The sequence below is a fragment of the Mustela nigripes genome, chromosome 4 (assembly GCF_022355385.1).
Source record: "Mustela nigripes isolate SB6536 chromosome 4, MUSNIG.SB6536, whole genome shotgun sequence".
In the NCBI taxonomy this organism is placed as follows: domain Eukaryota; kingdom Metazoa; phylum Chordata; class Mammalia; order Carnivora; family Mustelidae; genus Mustela; species Mustela nigripes.
Genome location: NC_081560.1, coordinates 156,485,986 through 156,512,326, shown reverse-complemented (window position 1 = coordinate 156,512,326; position 26,341 = coordinate 156,485,986). Strand labels below are relative to the sequence as shown.

Below are 26,341 nucleotides of genomic sequence, written 5' to 3'. Positions count from 1 at the left end.
TTGAGACAATTCTAAACTCAAAACCCGAGAATTAAACCATTTCAGTGTAGTCGTATAAGATCTTGGTTCAGTCATTAACGGTCTCTCAACCTCTGTTCCCCTGTCTTGAAAGGTAAACAAATGGTTTCTTCGATGCCTTCCAGCACCAAACTAGTTTTCTTTTGTCTGAAATTATGTTTAATACTAACATAAGTAAGATTGAAGACATTTCCTCATCCATATTCTTAACTACTAAATGATATTGCTTTGTGGCCTATGTAGCTTTCACTCTTCCTCTGACTCAATGTATTGATCTGCTTATCTCAGTGAGAGAGACCTTGAAATGGTCATAAATAGTGACCATTAGCCCACCATGTGGGTATTTTTTTTTTTTTTTACTTAAAAATATTCTGTTTTTAAGTGTAGAGAGAAGAATATGGACATACTAATCACATAAACCTTGGTTTGAAACCTAACTGTGCCTTTCCAGCTGAATGCAGTAGCAACTGTGTTTCCTTATCTGGAAAAATAGGGCTAATACCCACCTTGTAGAATGAGAGTATTATTCAGCTCTCAGATCAATACATTTTGAGGTTTGTGTTCCCTTTCTTCCTATTTATAATCTGCTAGGGCCATCTAGAAAAGAAAACAGATTTGATTATTTTTAGAGTCTTTAAAGAAATCACTGCTGGTTTACAATAAAACCTTTATACAAAATGGAGTGAAGTAAGTGTCAAATAGTAAAAATCAGCCACTCTGACAGGCTTTGAATATCAAGGGGGTTTTAGGCAATAGGCACTAAGTCAACATACACCTCCAGGGTTCTTTTGCAGAACACCATAACCGGTCATTTCTTCGCTTATGGGCAAGATTTCCAGAATACCATGGGAAAAATTAACCCTTATTTCAGTATATTAGGCTTCGAAGTCGGAATAGAAAAGCTCCCCGGATCTATTTGCAGAGCCCGAAAGGCCTGTTTCTAGACGCTGGAGGGTTAGTCACAATGGGTTTAAGCCCCGTGGTGGGCTCTTCCCCAGAGCCCCCAGCTCCTCCTGAAGGCAGCCCACCCTCTCCCTGCTTTCTTCTGAGCTCCCACCCCCACCCCAGTCGGCTGCTTCTCCTTTTCCATCTTCGCTTTCTCCCAGAAGTGGTCAAAATGGGAAACGGAAGTATCTATTTGTTGCTTGGTGTGGTGCTCGAAAAGGTTTTTTAATTAAGAAAAAAAAAAAAAATCCTCTTGAGGTTCTTCATTTTGCAGTGAGTCCGAGCGTCCGCCGGTCCCCTTGTCCTCCCCCATCCAAGTGTCGTTCATTCTGTGAGGAGGCTCGAGTCTGTCGGAGGGGGTCTGCGCCTCCAGCCGCACAGAGGGATCTGGGAGCAAACCGGCTCCGGATCCCGAGAGGCGCGGGGAGCACCGCCCCCCACCCGGCGGGGAGGTGCGGGAGAGGCGGCGGCCCGGCCCAGCCGGGGAAGCCCGTCCCGGGAGCCGGAGGGGCGCGGGCAGCGGCGGCGGCGGCAGCGGGGACGCGGCGCCGCTGCCGCAGGGGAGCGGCGGCGGCGGGCGCGAGGGGCGGGGCGCACTCCGCAACTTCTGCCGCTGCCTGCCGGGCGCGCTCGGCCGAGGCGCGCGGCGGCTGCGGGCTGCGGGGCGGCCAGCCGAGCGGCGCCCGCGGGCCCGTGAGCCGCGCGTCGCGGGCGTCCGTCTGTGTCGGGGGCGCCTCCCGCGGGGAGTCTCGGCGCGGTCGTGCTCCCGCGTGGTCCGCAGCGGCTGGGGCCCCGGGACGTGCGGGGCCGCGGGGCCGAGCCGAGGCGCCCCCCAGCGGCCGGCGCGGGTCCCATGGCTGGGCCGGGCGGAGCGGAACCGGCGAGGTGAAGCCCCCGGGCCGGAGGCCGGAGCGCGTGGCGGGGGCGCCGGCTCCATGGGCAGCAGCGCACAGCGGCACGATGATGGACGTTAACAGCAGCGGCCGCCCGGACCTCTACGGGCACCTCCGCTCTTTGCTCCTGCCGGAGGTGGGGCGCGGGCTGCCGGACCTGAGCCCCGACGGCGCCGGCCCGGTCTCGGGATCCTGGGCGCCGCACCTGCTGCGCGGGGTCCCAGAGGTGACGGCCAGCCCGGTGCCCACCTGGGACGCGCCGCCGGACAATGCCTCCGGCTGCGGGGAGCAGATCAACTATGGCAGAGCCGAGAAAGTTGTGATCGGCTCCATCCTGACGCTCATCACGCTGCTGACGATCGCAGGCAACTGCCTGGTGGTGATCTCGGTGTGCTTCGTCAAGAAGCTCCGCCAGCCCTCCAACTACCTGATCGTGTCCCTGGCGCTGGCCGACCTCTCGGTGGCCGTGGCGGTCATGCCCTTCGTCAGCGTCACCGACCTCATCGGGGGCAAGTGGATCTTTGGCCACTTCTTCTGCAACGTCTTCATCGCCATGGACGTCATGTGCTGCACGGCCTCGATCATGACCTTATGCGTGATCAGCATCGACAGGTAAGGGCCGGGCCGCCCCGTCCTGGGTCCGGCTGGGGATGTACTGACCGCTCCACCGCTAGCGCCCGCCTTTCTTGGGAGGATAAGCCAGACTCCTAGGCGGGATGAAGGGCTGCGCTGAAAACATCAACCCCCACACATCAACCCTACACCAACCGAGCAACTTCAGTTAGAGCAGAGCCTATATGCACCTTGAAAAGAAGAGCCCGAAATGTTTTAGTAAGGGTTTTAAGACCAAAGTTTAAGATTTTAAACATTAGCAGTTCCAGCAGGGGGTCCCTGGGCTTGGTTTTTAGAAGGAAAGGATCTGATCCTTTCTGAGCTTGATAAACCCTTGCTGTGAGTCTGAAAGTGTCATTTCTTACTTTAAGAAATCAGTCGTTGAAAAGGCTCCTTGCTTCCAGATTGTGGGAGCTCCTCCCCAGGCCAGTGAGGGGACTGAGGAGGGTTCCAGAATTGGGGTTCTACATATCTGAACCCCTATCATTGCTGATTTCAAATCTCATTCTCCTGGGAGTCTGATTTTAGCGTTTGGCAACGCTGTCTGTATCCTGCAGCCTTGCTGACTGGAGCCTTACTCCCTGTCTGAATGGTTGGTTCTAGTCTTGCATCACATCCCTTGAGAATCTTCTCTTACGAACTCTCCAGTGGAGTAATTGCAACAGAGGCTGACCATCTGTCAGAGATATTGAGGGGAAAATTTCGGTAAAATTCTTGGGTGACAGATTGGGCTAGGAGACCCTGAGGTTTCTTCAGACTCTAGGACTACAAGATGCTGCAATGGAGCTAGTCTTTGGTCCCCGAAACACAGTGCAACTGACAACTTGAAGGATGGTCCCGATGTCCTTTGGCCACCTAATAACTCTGTTTCTCTTGAAAGTGAAATATTAAACCTTAGTGTTCACCCACGTAATTCTGCTGGTGTTTTAAAACCCGCACAGGACTGGTATCCTGTTGTGTTTAATGATACAGAGAAACGATTGCTTATTTTCTTTGTGGACCTATGGAACCTTTAAATGTATAAATCCTTCAGCATAGAAGAAATAATTGATGCTTCCACACTTAAAATGACAGTGCCTCAAAGGATAGTGTAGCAGGAAACTGAGATTTTCTTCCTTTTCCTCCCTGTAAACACTGCTCTTTGTGGTTTGTTGATGTTTAACATGTTGTCCTATTTTACTGCTTGACCAGGGTTTATAATTACTGAATAAAGGGAATGATAGGAAAGGGGATATTTTCAAGGAAAAAAAAATATATTGTAGCTGCATATAAAGATCTAGGTTATTTTTAAAGAATTGATCCTGCCATTTCATATATCATGTCAGGTTGGAGCCTCTGAGAGCAAACAAGGAATTATTTTTAAGAGTAGTGCACGAATGGCATATACGAGAATATTAGCTCCAAACTTGACAGCTGAAGTTCTGAATTACTGTAGTGAAGAATGACAAAAACATATGCACTCACAGTCTGGCTGTGGCAACAGGAAATATGAACGTGCACTCAATATACATAGTGAGTATATAAATGAATTGTAAGCATAAAAATTGAACTGCTAAGCCAACCAAATCGGCACTTCTTGCATGAATGGAGTCCTTTTAAATGGAACTTGGTGTAGTACAACACATGCCAATTTATGGTGCAAGAAATGCATTTATAATTTTTCTTCCTTTCGTAATTGATTAGTGATATGTAAACAGGACAGTATACTGACTCATCTCCTAACACAGGAGGTGCTTCTGTCCTGCTGGGTGCATTCAGGTTTGGCTTGGGACCACCCTGAGATTCCTGTATATGAGCTAAAGGCTTGTCACTCAGGGTATACATGTGACGTACCAACAAGCAGCAGGAATGTTTCCATGACAGAGGTTAATCCTTCTTGGCAAGAGCTTCCAGTTTCTTTATCCAGTATATCCTTACGATTGTTACAAATTGTGGTAATATAGGGGTATAGACTCTCTCTCTTTATTTCCTATGAGAATTGTTCCATTGGTGAATTCTGCTTCAAAATTATTTTGGAGGATGAACATAGGTTTTATTTTTTTTTTTCTGATAAAATGAAGAGCTGATAACACTGGAAGATGCAGATTGCTTTTCTTCCAAGAACACACAAAAATAAAAATGAGAAAAAGGAAAATGCTTTTGATATCTAAGGTGAATTATTTCTGAAGAGACTGTTTTTTTCAGTCCCATTGTAGACTATGACCAATGACATACAAATGTACTAAGAAAATATGAAACATTTTAATCTTCACTTATTCATCCCCTCTTGAGTACAAGGTGAAGTATAATCAAGGGTAAATAATAGTATTCCTGCTTTTGAGTATTGTGGGAGCTTCGTTATCTTTCCACTACCAAACACTCTTTCTTACATCTTTTCTTTACATTTTTCTTACATCTGTTCCCTTTTTATTTCTGCCCAGTTAGAGGGCGAAAAGACATTGTGTCCTGGGAAAGACCAAACCACCTGCGCTTCATATCCCATCCCCTCTTATCTCAAGGATTTTGCTCCGTCCTTGATCCTACTTCTCTTCTTTGTCTTCAGTGTTTCCTCTCAACTGGGTGAAGCTTGATCTTTTATTTTCCTTTGGCCTTACTTCTCCAGTTACTGCTCCACTTCCCAGTTAAACCGCTCAAAGAACTGTGCCCACAAGCTGTCTTTATGTCCTTCCTCCTTGGATAGATGAGTTTGGCACTATCAGGTCTACTGGAGTATTTGAACTGGCCTTGTTGGTTTCTTTTCTGGCAATGAAGTAGCTAGAATGGTCTCTTAAAAATTTTTGTTTTAAGTGAGATAACATTTATCTACAGCAAAATGCACAGATATTAAATGCATAGCTTGATGTGTTTGACAAATGTTTGTACCCATGTAAGCAATATTCCTATCAGGATATAGCATATTTTTTATAATTTTAGAAAGTTGCCTTGTGCCCCTTTCAGAATGATCTTTTAAAAATAGAAACTGGGGCACCTTGGTGGCTCAATCGGTTCAGTGTCTGGCTCTTGATTTTGGCTTGGTCATGATCTCAGGGTCCTGAGATCTTTGAACCCCAGGTGGGCTCTGTGCTCAGCAGGGAGTCTGCTTGAGATTCTTCCCCTTTGTCCCTTTCCCCACTTGCTCTCTCCCTCTCTCTCTAAATAAATAAGTCTTAAAAAAATAAAAATAGAGATCAAGTTATATTTTATATGTAGTTTAAAACATATAAAAGAGCTCTATACATTGTTTAGTTGAGTCCAAGGAGTAAAGGGAATAAGAGTGCAGAGGAATGATGAACGCCTCACTCATGGGAGTGGTTATCTCTGGGGGCGGCAGTTATAATGAGGGAGTAACACACATACCAACTATACCAGTAATGTTTTGTTTCTAATTTTGATGGTTGATACAGTCTTGTTATTTTTTGTATAACTTTCTGTTAGTCTGAAATATATTTTTAATGTCTTTTGGAAATACATATAGAAAACAAACAATCCTAAGTATAGAGTTTGATCAATTTCCATAAAGCAAACACTTTGATGTAATCTGCCACTAGATCAAGAAATTGAATATTACCAACCTCCCAGAGGTCCCCTTCTGCCCCTTTCTAGTTTCTGATACTCCAAGGATAACTTATCCTGACTTTTTGCATCATGAATTAGTTTCACTTGGTTAGAACATCATATAAATGTAACAGTATAGTATGTACTCTTAATTCTGGCTTCTTTTGCTCAATATAATATTTCTGTGATTGACCCATAGTTTATAGTCTGTCGGTATTTTATTTTGTTTTGTTTATTTATTTATTTAGTACAATACTGTATAGTAAGGTTCCTTATTGTATTTTAATTCTGTTTACCCCCGTACATCCTTTCTGTTACTGTTGTCATGCATTTTAATCTACATATTTAGAAAATCGAGAGGTGCCTGGGTGGCTCAGTGGGTTAAAGCCTCTGCCTTTGGCTCAGGTCATGATCCCAGGGTTCTGGGATCAAGCCCCGCATGCATTGGGCTCTCTGCTCAGCAGGGAGCCTGCTCCCCCCATCTCTGCTTGCCTTTCTGCCTACTTGTGATCTCTGTCAAATAAATAAATAAAACTTAAAAAAAAAGAAAATCTATCATATTATTTTTGTTACTTTAGACAGTCAGTATTCATTCTTATTTCCCCCATGTTTATCTTTTTATTGCTCCTTTTTTTTTTCTACATTACCATGTTTTCATCTGGGATTATTTTCTTCTGCCCAGTTAAACTTTCTTTAACATTTTTTTTTTAAAGTGAGTGTTTGTTAGTAACAATTACTGTCAGTTTGTGTTTATCTGAAACTGTCTTAATTTTGCCATCATTTTTTTTAAAGATTTTATTTATTTATTTATTTATTTTTTAAGATTTTATTTATTTACTTGAGAGAGAGACAGTGAGAGAGAGCATGAACGAGAAGAAGGTCAGAGAGAGAAGCAGACTCCCCATGGAGCTGGGAGTCCGATGCGGGACTCGATCCTGGGACCCCAGGATCATGACCTGAGCCGAAGGCAGTCGTCCAACCAACTGAGCCACCCAGGCGTCCCAATTTTGCCATCATTTTTGAATGACATTTTCTCTGAGTATGTAATTCTATGTTTGAGGGATTTTCAGCACTCTAAAACATTCTTCCATTGTCTTCATGTTTCTGTCATTTCTGGAGAAAAATCAGCCATTCACCAACATTATTATTATGCTGTTGAAGATAATGTGTGTTTTTTTTTTCTTCTGGTTGCTTTTAAGATTTTCTCTTTGTCTTTGGTTTTTATCAGTTTTTCTAAGATGTCCCCAGGTGTGGCGTTATTGATTATTTTTTACTGTCTATTTGCTGTCAACCTTGCTGGGATTCTTAATTTTTGTATTTGTGCATTGATGTCTCTGATCAGTTTGCTGTTATCTCTTTAAATAATTTTACTGTCCCATTCTTTCTTACTTCTGTGTCTCAAATTTATATAATTTAGAACTTTTACTCTGTCACACGTCTCTTACACTTTTTATTTTCCATTTTATGCGGTGATTCAGTTTTGAAAAATTTTTTATCTGCCTTCCAATTTATTAATCCTCTCTTCTGCTATGTCTAATCTGTTGTTCAGCCTTATCTATTGATTATTAATTTCACACTCCTAGAAGTTCCAATTGATCCTTTTTTTCCTGATTTGTTCCTTTTCATTGATTTGAATTCTCTGTCTTATGCATGTAATTTCTCCTTCTTGATATTATATTCTTGAGTATACCTAGGCTCTTTTTATACAAATTTCAATATCTGAATCACTAGTGGTTTCTTTGTGTGTGATCTGTTTGTTTTCCTCTGGGTTTTGGGTCTACATCTTGGCATGCCTAGTACATTTGACTATATGCTCAACATTTTGTATGCAAAATTATAGATGTTGTAGATGATGTTATTTTTCTCGAGAGAAAATAGCTTCTAGGCAGGCATATTGGTGGACTTATTATTGTAATCCACTTAGGGGTTGTGCTTAACTATAGGTGATGTTTTAATTTTGATAGGGCTCTGTCTGCTGCTGGCCAATGCCTCCTCCCGGGGTGTAGCTTTTCGTGGGATTTCAGCTAAGAGCATGAGCTATTCTCAATGTCTTCTCCTGCTGGCTTGTTCAGTACTGTAACTGTTCTCTCCTCAGCACTGTAAGACTGCTAAAACTCCTACTGAAAACCTTTTGGGAGCTTTCTCCTGGACCTCTCAGTCCCCTGCCCTGCAAAACTTCAGAAGTCAACCAACGTCTTAAGGGGAGTACCAGCCAAGCGTTGGGCTTAGTTTTCTGCTTCTTACTGGGATCTTGGCCTCTTAAGTCTTTAATTTCTGTCTTTCTATCTTCAAGAGACTGCCAAAATTTCTTCTGGTATTGTTGCCTCTTCATAAGTAGTTCTGCGGAGGCTCTTTGCCTGGATCCTCTGCCCCTTCCCCTCACCTAGTTATGGCCAATGTCCCAAGGGAAAGAGTGGCGGCAGAATTTTGGCTTACCTCTCTGTGGTTCTCTCTTCTCCAGGATTATTTTGTCCTCTCAGCTCCCAGTTGTCTCAGTAACTCTGATGGCTCCAAGCAGGTGTGTGTGTGTGTGTGCCTCTCTGTGCTTTGTCCAGCTTTTTTCGTTGTTTCAGCAGAAGCATTGGTCTGAAGCATCATGCATCCTCATCATAGCTACAAGTGGATGTGCGCCTGAAATATTTTAAATATATACAAATACAGAAGTATAATTATGTAAATTACTCTTCTGAAAACCTTTCATTGGCTTTTCATTTCACTTGGAATAAAATTGAAAGTGTTTAGCACATCTGTAAGGTCCCTGATTTGTCCTTGCTTCACTTCTTAATAACATTTTATACCACATTCCCTCTTGCTTTCCAAAGTATATAATCCCAATGACCTTCGCAGTTTCTCCATCATTCCAGATTCTTTCTGAAATCAGGCCCATTTCATGCAAACCCATCAACTAACATATTTGCAAAACTATGATTTCATGTCTAGAGTTCTATCCCCTAATATATCTATTCCCTAGTGTATATTTTTTTGATCTCAAGTTGGAAAGCCTGATAGTGCATAATGCTCTAGAATGGAAACAATTAAAATATCTGAAAAATATGAAGTATTAACAAGAATGTAGAGCAAAGGGTACTTTCATACTTTACCAATAGGGTTGTGAATTGGTGAATCTCTCTGAAAATAGTTTGGCATTATTGTGTACTGTTGAAGATAATTCAACCTATGATTTTGTTATCTTACCATTAGGTCTGTATCAGAGAGACTCTTGTCACCAGAAGTCTTGTATAAGAATATTTATAATATGGGGACACCTGGGTGGCTCAGTCAGTTAAACCTCTGCCTTCCGCTCAGGTCATGATCCCAGGGTCCTAGGATCGAGCCCCACATCAGGACTCCCTGCTCAGCTGGGAGCCTGCTTCTCTTTCTTCCTCTGCCTGCCGCTCCCCCTGCTTGTGCTCTCTCTCTCTGACAAATAAATAAAATAAGATCTTAAAAAAAAAAAAGAATATTTATAATATCCACAGAGTTGGAATCCTAAAACTTGAAATAATACACAGTGCATCAGTAGTAGAATGAATACATAATTGTGGTATATTTGGATAATAGAGTACTATTCAATAGTGGTTATCTAATTTGAACATGTATCAGGACTATCTGGAGAGCATATTAAAACACAGATTGCTGGGTCCCACCCCAAGTTTCTGATTCAGTAAGTGTGGGGTGGAGCCAAATAATTTGCATTTCAGATTCCCAGATGATTCTGACGCTCCTGGTTTGGGGACCTTTCCTAGAGAACTACTGCTATACAACAATAAAAATGAAGAAACTGTGGTCAAAATGAATCTCAGAGTAATTTAAACAATTTTTTGTTCCAAAAAGTTTGAAACATATCTAAAAGTCAGGAGTATAGTATGAAGAACCTAATGTATCCATTGCCTAGGTTCAATAGTGATCAGTTTATGGCCCATTTATTCAACATTGTGACTCCTCCATCTTCACAGTATTTTAAATCAAATTTCAGATGTCATGTCATTTCACATAAATACTTTGGGGTCACAAACGTAATGCTGGGCAGAAGAAGCAGAATCCCAAAGAACACATACAGTGTGATTCCATTCATAGAAGTCTGAAACAAACAAATTTGTTTAGAGACTTAGGTAAGTGGAAATTTTAGAAAGAAAAGGGAAGAGATACAGATCATGAGAACAAGGAGAGTGATTACCTCTGGGCTTGCTTCTAAAGTGCTGTCATGTTTTATCTCTTGACTGTAGTGATAATTACAAGAATGTTCCCTTTTTAAATTACCGCCAAAGCATCCATGTATATTTTAGACACTTTCCTGCTTCTGCATTTTGTTTTATCATCAAAAGGACGGAAGTCTTTATCTGATGACATCCTGTGAGGATTCACATCAGATGGATGGTCAGTCTGACCAGGTACACTTACTGTTTCAGTGCCGTCCGCCACCATTCATTTTTAGCTTCATGCATGAGGGCAGGGGTCATCTTGGGGTTGTTAACAGTTACAGGAACTCATCTGAGTTATTTGCAAGAGCCGTGCTCCTTAGCTCTGACTGGCGTCTGGCTGAAGTCTTGCCTCTTCGCCAGGTGCTGTGACTCATTCTCTTCGATGATCTGAGCTGTGCTCTTGGCTTTCATTCCACTGTGATCAGCAGTGCAGGGAGCCTTCTGGCTTCTCTGGATCGCCTTTCTCTTTGAAGAAGTCATCCTCACTCATCACTAAATTAATTTGCAGCTGGTAGGTATACTTTAAGGCTTGCTAGAATCCTCCTCCAGCTTTGCTATGGGAAGGCGAGAGGGAGGAGAATAAAGAGATCTTTTGCACTTTTGTGAGTGACACTTTCCACAAACTACTTTTGTTCCTTCTTATGAGTTAGCTGGCTGTGTAGAAATGCTGGCAGCTAATCGGTGTTCAGTGCTTTATTGTTCACAGACCACTTTCCACCCACAGAAATCTCCTTTGATCCTTCCGACAACATTGTGGGGTGGGCATTATTATCTCACTCCATGTGGGAGGAACTGGAGGGAGAAAGTGACTTGTCCAAAGACACAGTTTGTATGAGTAAAACCTGGGTTCAAAGCTGGTTCAAGTGTCATGTATTAATGTGTATGTATTTAAAGAAAATAGGAGTTTGGGTATGACCATGATGGAGTAAAATCCTGATCAAGGTCTCAGATGAAATGTTGAATTAGACTGGTGATGGAAAGGCAGGAGAGTTTCCAGGCAAGGGGAACAGAGATGCCAAGAGTCTGGAGGCAGTGAATCAGTCTGTGAGCAAACGTACAGAGAGGGAGCCAGAAGGCATCCCGGGTAAGGGAATAGCACAGGAAAAGCCCAAGTCTGTCAGACTTTTCCCCTTGTGACAGATGCTGCAGGTTGCCTTTCTTAATGCCCGTCTTGGAGCCCAGCTCTAGAGAGATCCTGATTTAATTAACCTGGTTGGGCCTGGGCATCAGTTTGTTTGAAAATACCCTCCAGGTGATTTTAATGTGTAACCTGATGGAGTTCCGATGTTCTTTTAAAAGTGCAAATGTGATTTTATTCATAGTTCCTAAACTTATCTGCGCATTAGAATCACCTAGGAATCTTAAAAAAATTCCACAGTCCACACCCAGGCCACACACAAGGCCAACTAATGCATAGATAGCCTTTGGGACTAGGACTCATGCATCCGAACTTTGGAAGCTCCCGGGTTAGTCCAGTGTGCTAGATTATGCTGTTCTCTTGCTTCTTGAATGAGTTAATGAGTTCCCCATTTCTTGGGATGAGATCCTAAATGTTCATTGTGACCTAAAAGATTATATAGTCTGACCTCTGCCTACCTCACTAGATTGGGGGTTGGCAAACCTTTTTCTGTAAAGAGCTAGGTAAGTATTTTAGTGTATACTTTAGGCTTGTGTGCCATGTGGTCTCTGTTGTGACTGCTTGCCACTGTAGCTTGAAAGCAGCCATGGGCATTATGTGGATATATGGGAGTGGCTGTGTTCCGTAAAACTTCATTTATGAATACTGCAGTTTGAATTTCATGTCATTTTTACATCTCATTAAATATTCTTTTTATTTGTTAAACTATTTTAAAACATAAAAAAATATTCTTAGCTGGGGGGTACTAGACAAAAATCAGCAGGCCAGATTTGACCCTGCTGGAGTTTGCCAACTTTTGCCGAAGTTTCAATTCGCTTTGCTTCGCTTCGATTCGATTCGATTCAGTTCAGTTCAATTCAATTCAGTCCTCTGTTGGTCTGTTGGTCAGTCTGTCTATCTATCTTCTCCCCATCTCCTCCAAGCCCCCAGTATTCTGGAAACCTTATTCTTTTTTTTTTTAGTTCCTTGACATTTTTGATGTTGTGGGCTTTCACAAGTCTTTTTATTGCCCCCTCCCCCTTTCAACCTCTTTGGTTGGCTAATTCTTATCACTCTCTAGACAGGTCCTTGATTAGATATTACTGTCTTATGCAAGCAATCCTAGAATCTCCAGACCACCTTAAGGAGTCTTAAAACTCACTGCATTTTTTCTTAGTAACACTCACTGCAATGTGTAATTGACAGTTTGTGAAATTAATTGTAATGAATGCATGATTTGTTGGCTCAGTCATCCATATATTCTGCATAGCAGGTCCTGTACATTCTGCATGGAATCTTCCATATATTCTTCATGGCAGGAGTCTGTCTTGTCAGAGACTATATCCCCATCCCCAGCGTAGTACTTGGCACATAGTAGGTGTTTAGCTAATCGTTGTAGGTTGATTTGAGGAAGGACAGTGGGTCCCTCAGATTCCCAAAGGTCTAGCCCTGACTTCTTATTTTCCAGCTTTCTGTACAACATTCTTTCTGGAGACAACATAGACATATCCTTGAATTAAACCAAATTAGCATTTGAGGATTGATGGAACAGAAACAGCATGGAGGCAGTGGGATAGCCCCAAGGGATTGTCCCATCTATCCATAGGCATAGTAGGCTGCTGAGTCACTTTCTGCTCTCCATACATAGGCAGAACACTGACTTTAAAGGCCCAGGGATATTAAAAGCTTAGCAGTTTAGAGACAGGGATTGGATCTTTGTTATCATCACTGTTGTGCCATGGAACAGGGGGAAAATGCAGGCAAAACTGAATGAAAATCCCAGAGGCTTTTTCTTTCGGTGAAGAAACATATTTTTGACCAAGCTCACACATCCCAAAAGGAGAGGCACAGGTGTCAGGCATGAAGGTGAGAGCCAAGTAGGGGAGCACAGTAAATGGCATTTGCAATGTCATTTGTTGAGTGCATATTTTGTGCCAGGCCTATTGCCAAGGGCTTTATGTAATTCATCTCACTTTATCTCCACAACCACTCTGTGGGCACTCTCATCATGGCCACCTGTGTGATGAGCAAAGCGAGCCTGTTAGAGCTTAAATAACTTGCCCAAGGATGTTTAGGAAGAAAGTAGTGGAGTCACATTTGGCCGGGGAAATGTCTGACTTCAGGTGTTTTGAGATCCAGAGGGGTTTTGACTTGGTGAACATCATTTGTGAACCACGTTCCACACTAGATATTTTCTTCCGCCTTTCAGAGAGGACAGAGATGATGTGACTATGATAGTAATTATGTTAGCAGAAGTCCATAGTCTCTTACCTAATATCCTAAGAGCCAGATGTGTTTTGGCAGCCTCTCCTCCATTGTTGGTCCAGGGCACCTCCATTCTTGTCCATCTGTTAGCTTTTGGGTTAGGGTTAGGGTAAGTCATTATGGAATAGTATGATCCACTTCTCCACCGGTTTAAGGACTCTTGAGCACCAGGCCCTAGTAGAGAGGCTGTGTGTGTGTGTAGAAAGAGAGAATGAAGAGGGAGAGGAAGAGAGGCAGTGAGGAGAGAGAGAGAGGATGCATGAGCAAGTTAGAGGAGACGACGGAGCTGAGATTTCTTTAATAGACAAACCCTTGTTTCTTGTCTCCTAGATAGTGAAGTACTGTGATGATACAAAGGTGGACAAAGACACACCCACGTCTTCAAGAAGTTATCTGGTTGAGCATCCATTAAGTTGATTTATTCACATATCAGAAAATTTGGACCTTTAAAAAACTAGCTTATCCATATTGCTCTGCAGTCAATCCCAGTGTGCTATGACCTCTCTGGAGGAGATTATGAGTCATTTAGCTTCTGGTTGCAAACAATTGGGTTGTTTGAGTGCTTCCATCAATAAAAACTCAGGTACTCTGTGGTCTGTTTTTGAACAGCCTTTCTGTGCCTGAGTTTTTGCTAAGGACTGCTGCACAGTGATGGCTTGTGGGTCTGACCCATGTGCTCAGTCTTCCGGCATTGTAGTGAGACGCTGGACACCAGCATCTGTGGGCGGAGCAGCTGTGGGCCTTGGGGGGAGTCCTCATGGTGCATCTATATGGGGAGCCTTGGTTTTGCTCATTTACCCAGTTTGAATTCTCACTGTCATCATGGGCTCTGTTCTGACTCAAATTCCCGAGCATTCGGTATTTCTGGGCCTTCTGATAGAATTTTCTACTCTCAAAGAATGGCAGCTGGATGGCTTTCTTCTTTCTAAATGGTTCATTCATCCCAAACATCTGCCAGAACTATCCACTTACAGGCACCTATCAGTCGTAATGCTTCAACCTGGGAGACTTCAGTGGCATGCTCCAGTTTAGCTATAATCAATCTGGTCCAGCTGCCTGAATATTTCAGAATTGTATTTTGGGAAATACATATTCTGTGTGTTTGGTGTGAAAAAGTCTCTGATAGTCTCAATAAAAGTCTTTGTCCATTCTTCCGTTTTGACAAATGGATTGCCTTGTGGTTCCATCCCTGATAGTTTTGGGGCTGCTGCAGGTCCTGCCCCTCTGGCTTCCTTCCTGGATCACAAAAGTGATAGACCTTTATTAGCAACTTCTTCACGTATCAAAATGATCTTTTCTTATTACAGGAGTCCTAGGAATTCATCTTTTCATTTCTTCAGCCTTTACTGGTTACTCCATTTTCATTAGTAACTCCTCAGTATCCTAAACAAGGCAAAAATAAGCTCTTTACTTTCTTGAATCTTACATTCTAGTGAGAATAAATGGACTGGAAACAGATATACTTTTGTACATTCATTGGTAATATGTACCATTTGGAGAATTAAAACAGAGTGGGTAATCATGGAAGCCCCTTCTGAGGTGGTGACATATACACTGAGATATAAATAACATGGCAGAGCCAGGAGACCAACCCAAAGGCTTCTGTAGTCATCAAGATAAGAAATAATGGAATAGTGAAGATGGAGGGAAGTGAAGGGATCAAGATATGCCTTGCATCAGCAGCACTGAAGGTTGGATGTGGGGAGTGAGGGACAGAGAAGAATAAAGGAGGACATACTTTTGGCTCAAGCTACCCAGCAGATGGTGATGCTGTTTACTGAATGAGAAAGTAGTAGGACTGGTAGTAAAAATCATGAGTTTCTATTTTGAATGTTGAGTTTGGTGTCCGTGGACATTTGGATTTAAGTGTCTAGAGTTCCCGAGAGAAGTCAGGACTAGAGATACACATTTGGGTGCCAGTATAAATGATATTTAAAGCCATAAGGTGGGAAAGAATAGATAGGAAAAGGGGCCTGGATACCAATCCTTAAGGAGATAAAATATTTAGAGGTTAAGTGGAGAGGACAAGCTAGCAAAGTTCAAAAAGGGATGGTCAGTGAAACATGAGGAACACCTAGAGAATGTGCTGTCAAGGAAATCAAGGGAAACGTGTTTTGACAAAGACAGACTATCAACTCTGTGAAATGGTATTGTAAGAGAAGGCTAGAAAAGCAACCAGTCAGCTTGGTGACCTTGAGCTCTAGTTGTCTTGAGAAGAGCAGCTTCAGTGGAGCAGTGAATCAGAAGCCCAGATGGAGCGAGATGAGAGAGACAAGAGGAAAGAAGTGGAGATGGTGACTAGAAACAGCTCTTTCGAGAAGTTTTGCTGATAACTACTTAGCTGGGAGTCAGGAATGTGAGCTTCCGGCCCCTGTGGCATGGTACCCTGATGATATTTACTTAGGTACATGTCTTGAATCCCATTACAATAGATAAGAAATTTGACTTCATTTTTCACTTCTATTTCCTAGCACTTACAGAGTTCCTGGCACACAGTAGGTGCTTAATCATATTGATTAAATTAATGGATGATTGAATTCAGGAATATCCTACAAGGGCAGAAGAACTTTAGGCTCAAGACCATGTCTGATTCATCCTCTGCAGGCTCAGTACACCAGGTGGGATGCAGAAAGATCCCTGAATGAATAAACGTTATCTGATAAAATTGGGTGTCAAATAGGGGAGCCTGGGTTAGGAAACAGCAGAGATGGGAGAGGACACAAATTCTGTCTCTGTGACTCCTGTGACCTGACATAAGTCATCATGCTTTATCTCTAAGTTTCATGGCTCATTATGATAGAAATATCTCCACAGAGTTAATATGAGGAATAAATGAGATTATATCCAAGAGGAATTTAGTCAAGGGCTTGTCTCTTATAAAATGCCCATGTTATTATTACTGTTGTTAATATTGTTCAACTCTGAGCTGCACTGTGGCCTTCAGTTCTGCCAGCCAATCAAGGCAGCATTCTTGAATTAGAGCTGTTTGAATGGGAGGACTCCCTGGTGTCCTTCTTCACTCTCCTGTCTTCTTTCATCCTGAAGAGAAGAAGTAAATCAAGTTTGCCTGCAGAAAAAGTCTGTATGGGGTCTTGATGAGGCTTCAGGGAATCGCATCCTTCCCCCAAATCACCCTAACTATCCAGTGATGCTAAAAATAGGGGCCAAAGTATATTCCATGATTCAGTATAGACACTGCTTGAGGCAAGTCAGGGACTTGAGTTCCTTCATGATGGGTTCTGCTCAGTTTGTCAGGAAGGGTGACTAACTGGTACCTGATACAATGTTCTAGATATTGGGGAGCGGAGAGCTTGTGGGGCATCGTCCCTTGTCAGATGACATCCTAGTTGTCTCCTGCTTGTGCCCTTTCTCTGTGGGCTTCCTGTGTGTCAGAAAGTATAGGGGCTGTTTCCATTTTTCCCGATTATACCATATCCTTCCTCCTGTGTCCTAGTACCTATTGTTTCCTCTGTCTGGAATGCCCTCCACTTTCCTGCCTATTGCCTAAACATTCTTTAGCATTCAGCTAACATATTTTGGTCTCCAGGAAGCTGTCCCTGACCCTTGGTCTGGATTGGGTTCTCCTTCCAGGCTTTCCCTTAGCACTTGAGATTCCTTCTCAATTATCATCATGCTGAAATGTACTTGTTTCTATTTCTTCTGCCACCCTAGGAAACGTTGAGAGTCCTTGGGGACAGGGGCACTTACTCATCTCTGTTTGTTCCCAGCTTCTCTTGGCATGTGGAAGGTGCCCAATAAATATTTGATGGATAAGTAAATGAATAAGTGAATGAATGAAGCAAGCAAATCTTGACTATTTAATTGGATCTTGGGTTTGGAACAAGTAGGCAGGGGAAATGAGGGACATAGAAGCCATACCATTTATGATCCAGTTCTGCTTTGGTGGGCCTTGTTTCCTTTCTCCCTGAGTGGGGACGTCATCATAGTTGCCAGGGCATTTGTTTTTCTGACTCTGATGCCACAGCTCTGCTTCCCATGGTTTATGAAGTCACTGTGGATTTCATTGTCAAGATGTTCTGTCTTTAAGGTCTCTTTGTAAGGGTGGCCAGTATAACAGGATTTTTACCTGTTATGTGCATTACATGAACAACCCTGCCAGCCTTATTGGGTTAGCTTCCGAGCCCCAGAGGCAAGATGAGATGCTAGAAATCATATAATGGGATCCACTACAGCTACAGATATTTCAAATACCCCTGCACAAAATGGAAAATCCCATGATAAAGATTCCCTTCAGAATCTCTCCTTGCTCTATCCTGGGTGAGTCAGAGACATGTTGACACTTACATGTTGGTTCCTGTCTTGATTCTTCTTCCAGGGAATAGCTCCTATTCTGCTAAATTCCTAGGAGGCTGTTACATTCCCCTCAAATGTCACTTGTGTGCAACCTTGTGATAGATTATAAAAATGGCCTCAAATTCTTCCCATTCCTATATATACATGCCTTCCATGTGTGACTTTACAGCCCTTCCCATGCTGACTCTAGGCTTGGCCTTTTACCTTGCTTTGCCTAATGGGACTTTAGCAAACATGATGCAGACAGAGACTTGAAAAGAGTCTATGCATTGGTATTTGCCAGCCTTTGTTAATTTGGGGGGCACTGTGACTACTTCCACATGAAGAAGCCTAGACCGGGTGATGAGAGACTCATGACTTAGTCCTCCTATTTCCCAGTGCCCACTCAGGCAAATGAGGTTTTCATAAGCTACTCAGGCACCAGCAGATCTCTCGCCTGACCACAGACATAAGAAAACCACCTGAGATGAACTGAACCAACCTAGACCAGAACAGTGCAGCTGACCCGCAGAGCAGCAAACTGAATATATAGCTGGTGTTTAAATCTCAAGGTTTTACTGTACTTTGTTACACAGCAGAAGCTAACTGATAGCAAGCCATTAGTGACTTGATCCTCCTCTTTCCCTGAATTTATGTTCCCATATTGATTTGTTCATATTACAGTTCAGTGTCCATCATGTTCTCTGGATGGCTCTTTATGAGTCTGCCTCCCCAGGAGACCTTGGATACTTCAAAAGCAGAAGCAGTGTCTGGAGGACTGGTAGGGTTTGCTGACCTAAGGACTATCCCAGGGCCAGGGACCAAGAATATACTTCAGAAGTGTGGACAGGCCAGATGAATATGTGTAGTTCAACTGCAGTGTCTTTGAATATTGGCTTCTGCTTCACCAGAAGCCTCTTTACTTCTTTCTTCCCCACTTCCCCACTTCCCTGGGTATTCAACACTTGATGTTTATTTTACTCTTGACATTTTGTATTTCCACATTGTCTTTTAAAGTTATGGTGGTCTCTTACCCATCCTTATAATTTCTTAGTATGTCTATAGGTAATAGCAAAGTCTCCCCCAAGTTTTTAGAGAATAGGATTATGTACTGACAGAAGACACTGGTCAAAAGAAACTTTTTGATATGAATCCAAGTTTTCTCCTTCTAGATTATATTTTTCCAATGGCATTATGTGATGATTGATTTTTTTTATTTACATTTGATTTGATTTTCAGTGTGTAGGATTTGTATTTTCAAAATGAACATTTTTCCACTGAAAACTGTTAATTTAATCTTGTCTGAGGTGATGAATCTCCAAACAAATTCATTTCATGTGTAGCTTCAGTAAAAATCCCTGATCAATTGTTGGCATTTCGGGAACCCTAGAAAGTTGTGTCAAGGATTCCTTTAGAGTTGGAATGAAGGCAGAGAAAGGTAACTTAGGTAAAAATCATTAGCAACTCCTAAGAAATTTTTTTAAAATAAGTACCCAGTGAAGGATTAAATGTTACCTGGTATCTGTAGGACTTTGTGCTACATGCTGACCATTTCATGCACTCTTTCCAACCAGCTCTGTGCGGTAGGTTCTATTATCCCCATTTTACAAACCTGGAAAGTCTTAAAGAATTTAATCAGGTTACTCAGGGTCAGAATCTGATTCCAGGCTGGTGTCTTAACTGTCACGTTTCTCAAAGAAAGGAATGGAAAGTATGGTCTATTCCTGGTAGATCATGGGTCTTCTTTTAAAGATGAAAATCAAATAATATATCTAGACCTGGGAGGTTAACCTAGGAGCATGATATCAGCACCTTGAAATATTCCGTACAGTGAGTGATAAGATAGGTGTTGACCTTGGTGTGTGTTCTAGGGTCTACTTATCCCTGATTGTCCTGAGTTCCAGGTTTGACATGCCAGAGGTCAAGTGAGGTCAAATTATCCTCCACAAATTACCAGATGAACAGAATCAGAGAATGTGAAAACTGGACGAGACCTGTGCTAATTGACATCTCTAGGTCTTCCCTCTACTTTTCTCCACTCTGTTTTCTTCCCTGGGAAACTGATACACTCTCCAGCTTCTTGTTGGGTTCTGGAAGGATATCAAAGAGAGATCCTACCCTTCCTGAACATTAACTTGCACTGACTGCCCCTTGACCGGAAGTCACAGTTCCTCTGCAGGTGGCCCCTGCAGCCTGACTCTTTCCTAGTGGGTCCTTTAACTGCCTCTTGCCCTCCTCCCTTTGCATGTGGTGATTGTTCTGTTGCCCCACTGTCCTTTGTCGTTCCCTTGCCTCGTGCTCATACCTCTGTACACAGTTTCCTTCACTATCCTAATTTAAGGGTGCAATTTATTTCTTGCTGAGATTTTGAATTGATATGAACTTCTGAAGCTTATGTAGTCTAACCTTCACATTTTATAAAGAGAAAATCAAAGCACAGAGAAAAGAAGTGCCTGCTTGAAGCCACTGACTGCTAAGTGACAAGACCAGAACTTGGAAGGCACATGGGACTGACTTCCTATCCAGTGATGCACACATACACCACAGTGAGGACAGAACTGTGAATAGTACTCTAGTAGCTGAGATAGTTGTTTATTTTATTTCCTTTCCTTGTAGAATAACTTAACTGAGTCACATCTTTCTGTTATCACTTTGACCCAGGTTATTGCTCAACTGTACTTGGGCAACTTGTTGGCTATGACTTTTGCCTTATTTTGGGTGCTCCAGAATAAAAAATGCCAGGAATGGACTTCTGTGTTTATCTGGTTATACATTTAAAAGCAGTATAGGCTGATGGTTTGTGTGTGAGTGTAATTAGCATCTTTTGGGGCAAACGGTTTTTTGTTCTTTGGGAAATACGGGGTTTTCATGAGCTTAATAACACCCACAAACCACGATGGCAGCGAATCAGGTTCTTACCATCAAGGGAAGGATATTGTCACACTGTTTATCGATACCATTATTGAATGGTATTCAAGTTGCAATTACTGAAATTTGGCTTTTGCCGATGCACTGGCTCAAGATAAACAGTCAATCAATACTTGTTGAATGATTTAATGAATGAATATTCATAATGTTGATGAGTGGGAAATAGTAAAGTTAGCAGGAGCACCTAATCTGTCTAGAGCACTGCTTAATTCTTTGACTTCTGAGGCAGTCTCTGTTGGCTGTTGAAGTCTGTTATTACTTAGAATTCAGTTGCCCTGACTTCTTTTTATTTTTTCTGTTCATTTTCCATACCCATGATGTTGTACAAAACACACTGCATTTGGAATCCAAACGCCTCGCTTTTGGGTCTCATTGGGTGACTTCCTTATCAGATGTAAGACATCATTTTATTCTCTTTGAGCCTCAATTTCCCATATTGTAAAGTTGGGTTGATTAAACCTTTCTCATAGGATGTTTTGATGGAAAAAGTAAGAATGTATGTACAAGAGTGTTTTTTGTAAGTGGAGTACTGCTTTTCCTGTAGGGTGTTAACAGGTATTTGAAATGACAGACTTAGTGGAACTGTGGGTCCTAAGCTGGTGTTCTGATCTGTGTGCTTCACTAATTCAGATGTGATCTTCCCTCAGTATCTGTGATGCTCACTTGTGATTCTGATGATTCTAAAGAGATTACTCAAGAAATGATTAGAAACCCCATTTCCTATAGGGGATTTCTCATGTTGTGGGCTGGGGCATTCTGACAACATCCAGGTCCTTGCTCCAGGTCCTTGTGTTACGCTCTTCTTCCCATTGACACCTTTCCCCTCAACACCTCTTTCAATATGTTGGGTTTCTTCCTCACCTTTGCTGCCCCCCATACCAAAAACAATACTAAAAGCCACCACCACTCCTGTTAGCTGCCTGAGAGCTACTTGAAAGATCTTTATTATTTTATTATGCAAACCAAGTTATTTCCCAATAGCCTCTATCTCTTTCATCAGATCAGTCTAGAGGCTGGCTTCCCTTTCACGACTCAGGGCTGCTTCATCCTAAGGGGAAAAAATGACCTTTACTCCCCCCACCCCCCAATGGGAATTCTGCACTTTCTCAGGATACAGAAGCAGCTAGAGCTAATATTTCTCCCTTTTAAAATAGAGAAGATTTTCCTTCCCGGTAAATGTAGATGTGATTATGATTAATAAAATGCAAATTTACCTAAGAGCATTTAAGCTAGCATAGCGTTTTGTCATTCTGTACTTTTTTAGTCAACTGATACTAAAAGTGCAATTACTACTAAGTGTGGGTTTGAAAAATGTTTTGACATCCTAAAGGGGTCCTCATTTTTGAAGAAGGATGGGAATCCCTGGGATATACCCTTCAGATTATGAGCCACTGCCTGAATTCTATCCCACCCCAGAACTAGGGGGAAGCTAGCTGATATCAGTCAAAATGAGGTTCTTGGCCCAGGGTAGTAGATGGCCTTTAGGGCTTTTGTTTCAAGTTTATGCATTGAGGAATAAGGCTGGACTAAAATCAGTGTTCCAGGACAAAAGCGAGCTTGGGAACCAAGAGGATAGTTGGAAATGGGTAGACTCCAGAAGTAGACACCCCATACTAGGCTAAGCCCTCATGGGGCAATCTGGGGTTGTAACTCTAAGTTATCCACGTGAACATGTAGGAGAGATTAATGGGAAATAGGATACATTGTTCAGTCACAGGGCACCAAAACTAGCAGATTCCTGTTGGCCTTGGGTCCCCAGCCTGAGGCATATCTGCCTATCATTGTGGATAAAGAGGCAGTATTAGTGAAAAGGGAGTAGGAGAGATTTTCTGGGAAGGGCTAAAAATGAATTCTTAGATTTCCACAGTGGTTTTTATTGCATCAATTTGTGTGTGTGTGTGTGTGTGTGTGTGTGTTGTTTAACAGCTTTAGTGAGATATAATTTACATACCATAAAATTCACCATTGTAAGTACCCAGATCCGCGATTTTGAATAAATGTATAGAGTTGTATATTTCTCACCACAATCCAGTCCTGGAATATTTCCAATATCTCTCCCCCACCCCCCGCCAAAATGTATGTGTATATCTTGCAGAAGAGCATTCTGTTGTATGGCTATACTGCATTTTGTTTATCTGTTCACCAGTTGAAGAACATCTAGGCTCTTCTACTTTTTGGCTGTCATAAATCTGTTATGAACATTTGTAGACAAGTCTTTGTGTGGACATTATTCTTATTTCTCTTGACAGATAACTGAGTGGAACTGCTAGTAACTTTTCTTTTTAAAAGACTTATTTGAGAGAGAGAGAGAGAGAGCATGAGAGGGAGGGGCAGAGGAAGAGAGAATCTCAAGCCGACTCTGCACTGAGCATGGAGCCCGTTGCAGAACTTGATCTCATGATCTTGAAATGAAGACCTGAGCTGCCACCAAGAGTCAGATGCTTAACCCACTGCACCACCCAGGTGCCCCTGTTTAACTTTCTAAGAAACTCTCCAACTATTTTCCAAAGCAGTTGTACATTCCCAAAAGCAATGTAGAGAAGTCCAGTTTCTTCATGTGCACCCCAGTATTTCTGATTCTAGCCACTCCAGTGGGTGTGTAGTGGAATTTTGTTGTCATTAAATTTGTGTTTTCCTACTGATCAATTACGTTGAGCATCTTTTTTTTTTTTTTTTAAAGATTTTATTTATTTATTTGACAGAGAGAGATTACAAGTAGTCAGAGAGGCAGGCAGAGAGAGAGAGGAGGAAGCAGGCTCCCTGCCGAGCAGAGAGCCCGATGCGGGACTCGATCCCAGGACCCTGAGATCATGACCTGAGCCAAAGGCAGCGGCTTAACCCACTGAGCCACCCAGGCGCCCTACGTTGAGCATCTTATTAGCCAATTGGGTATTTTATTTGGTGAGATGTCTATTCAGTCTCCCCACTTTTTAATTGAGTTGTTTATGATTTTATTATTAGTTGTAGGGGTTCTTGCGTATTTTGGATACAAGTTCTTTATCAGATAGAAGATTTGCAGATATTTCCTCCCATCCATAATCTTTTTTTAGTGGTATATGAATTATGTTATTCATTTATTGTTGGCAAATCTCTGTTAGTACTTACTGTAGAATAGATAATGTTCAACACATTGGGAATTAGAGAGCAAACAAACCAGACCAGTCCTCGCTCTCACAGAACCTTGGATCTAGTAGAGAGAGTTAACGTATAGATTAAAACAAAACAAAACAAAAAATATAATTGAAAATAATTCGTGCTGTGCAACAAATAAAACATGGAAACGTTAGGCAGAGCTGCGCCGCTTTAGATGGAGTGGTGTGGGACATTCTCTGCGGTATGACATTTGGTGAACAAAGACCTGAATAAAGTTAGGAGGCCAGTTGTGTCACTGTCTATGTGAACGTGCTCACCCATAAAAGTTATCTTTTTATTTTTATTTTTTTGTAGTTTGAAGTTTTTATTTAAATTTCAGTTAGTTAACATATAGTGTAATATTAGTTTCAAAAATAGAATTCAGTGATTCATCATTTATAGACAACATCAAAGGTTCATCACAAGTGCCTTCTTTAATCCCCATCACCCATTTAACTCATCCCCCCACCCCATCCACCTCCCCTCTAGCAACCCTCAGTTTGTTCTCCTTAGTTAAGAGTCTGTTTTATGGTTTGCCTTTTTCCCTCCACCCCCGCTTCTGTTTTGTTTCTTAAATTCCACATATGAGTGAAATCATATGGTATTTGTCTTTCTCTGACTTATTTTCTGTAGCATTATACTCTCTAGCTCCATCCACATTGTGGCAAATGGCAAGATTTTATTCTTTTTTTATGGTTGAATAGTATTGTATTGTATACATATATACTACATCTTCTTTACCCATTCATCAGTCAGTGGATGTTTGGGTTCTTTCCATATTGTTGTTAATGCTTGCATAAACATTGGGGTGCTTGTGCTCTTTTGAATCGCTATTTTTGTGTCCTTTGGGTAAATACCTAGTAGTGCAATTGCTGGGTTAGAGGGTAGTTGTATTTTTAACATTTTGAGGAATGTCAGTACTGTCTTTCACAGTGACTGCACCAGTTTGCATTCCCACCAACAGTGCGAGAGGGTTCCCCTTTCTCTCCGTCCTTGCCAACATCTATTGTTTCCTGTGATGTTAATTTTAACCATTCTGAAAGGTATGAGGTGATACCTCATTGTAGTTTTGGTCTTTATTTCCCTGATGCTGAGTGATGTTGAGCATCTTTTCACATGTCTGTTTGCCATCTGGATGTCTTCTTTTGGAAAAATGTTTATTCATGTCTTCTAGCCCATTTCGTGAGTGCATTATTTGGTTTTTTTGGGTGTTTTGGGGATATTGGCTTTGATATCTTCTTCAAGATCTCAGATACTAACCCTTTATCAGATATGTTGTTTGCAAATATCTCCCATTCTGAAGGTTGCCTTTTAGTTGTTGTTTCCTTTGCTATGCAGAAGCTTTTTATCTTGATTGGTAAAGTCCCAATAGTTCATTTTTGCTTTTGTTCCCCTTTCCTCCAGTGACATGTCTAGCAAGAACTTGCAAAGAGGTTACTTTTAGGATTTTGATGGTTTCTTGTCTTACATGTAGGTCTTTCATCCATTTTGAATTTGTCTTTGTGTATGGTGTAAGAAAGTGGTCCAATTTCATCCTTTTGCATGGGGGCTGTCCAGGTTTCTCAACACCATTTGTTGACGATACTATCTTTTATCCATTGGAAATTCTTTCCTGCTTTGTTGAAGATTAGTTGACCGTAGAGTTGTGGGTCCATTTATGGATTTTCTGTTCTGTTCCACTGACCTATATGTCTGTTTTTGTGCCAGAACCATTCTATCTTGACCACTACTGCTTTGTAATATAACTTGAAGTTCAGAATTATGATGCCTCCTTGTTTTTCTTTTTCAAGATTGTTTTGGCTATTTGGAGTCTTTTGTAGTTCCATACAAATTTTAGGATTTTTTGTTTTAGCTCTGTGAAAAATGCTGGTAGTATTTTGATAGGGATTGCATTCAATGTGTAGATTGTTTTGGGTAGTATAGACATTTTAACAATATTTGTTCTTCTAATCCATGGGCATAGAATATCTTTCTACTTATTTGTGTCATTTCCAATTTTTTTCTTTCTTTTTTTTTTAAAAGATTTTATTTATTTATTTGACAGAAAGAGAGAGAGAGAGATTACAAGTAGGCAGAGAGGCAGGCATAGAGAGAGGGGAAAGCAGGCTTCCCGCCAAGCAGGGAGCCCAATGAGGGGCTCAGTCCCAGGACCCCGGGATCATGACCTGAGCTAAAGGCAGAGGCCCAACCCACTGAGCCACCCAGGTGCCCCATCATCTCCAATTTCTTTCATCAGTGTTTTATAGTTTTCACAGAACAGATCTTTTATCTCTTTGGTTAGGTTTATTCCTAGGTACCTTACAGTTTTTGGTGCAATTGTAAATGGGAGCAATTCCTTGATTTCTTTTTCTGCTGTTTCGTTCTTTCACCCATAAAGTTAAAAATATCATTAGCTACAGTGT

General features: G+C 41.9%; 1 protein-coding gene across 3 annotated transcripts in view; it reads left to right on the top strand.

The window, feature by feature from the left end:
* Positions 1-1,664: 1,664 nt before the first annotated feature.
* HTR7 (5-hydroxytryptamine receptor 7) overlaps positions 1,665-26,341 on the top strand; it is an 80,859-nt gene continuing 56,182 nt past the window's right edge. For 2 of the 3 annotated variants that reach the window (XM_059398115.1, XM_059398116.1), the window contains exon 1: positions 1,669-2,468. In XM_059398115.1, the coding sequence (XP_059254098.1) occupies positions 1,924-2,468 (545 nt within the window). In that variant the 5' untranslated portion in view covers positions 1,669-1,923. Of the gene's footprint in view, positions 2,469-26,341 lie in introns of all 3 variants that reach the window. The other variant, XM_059398117.1, reaches the window with a different exon arrangement.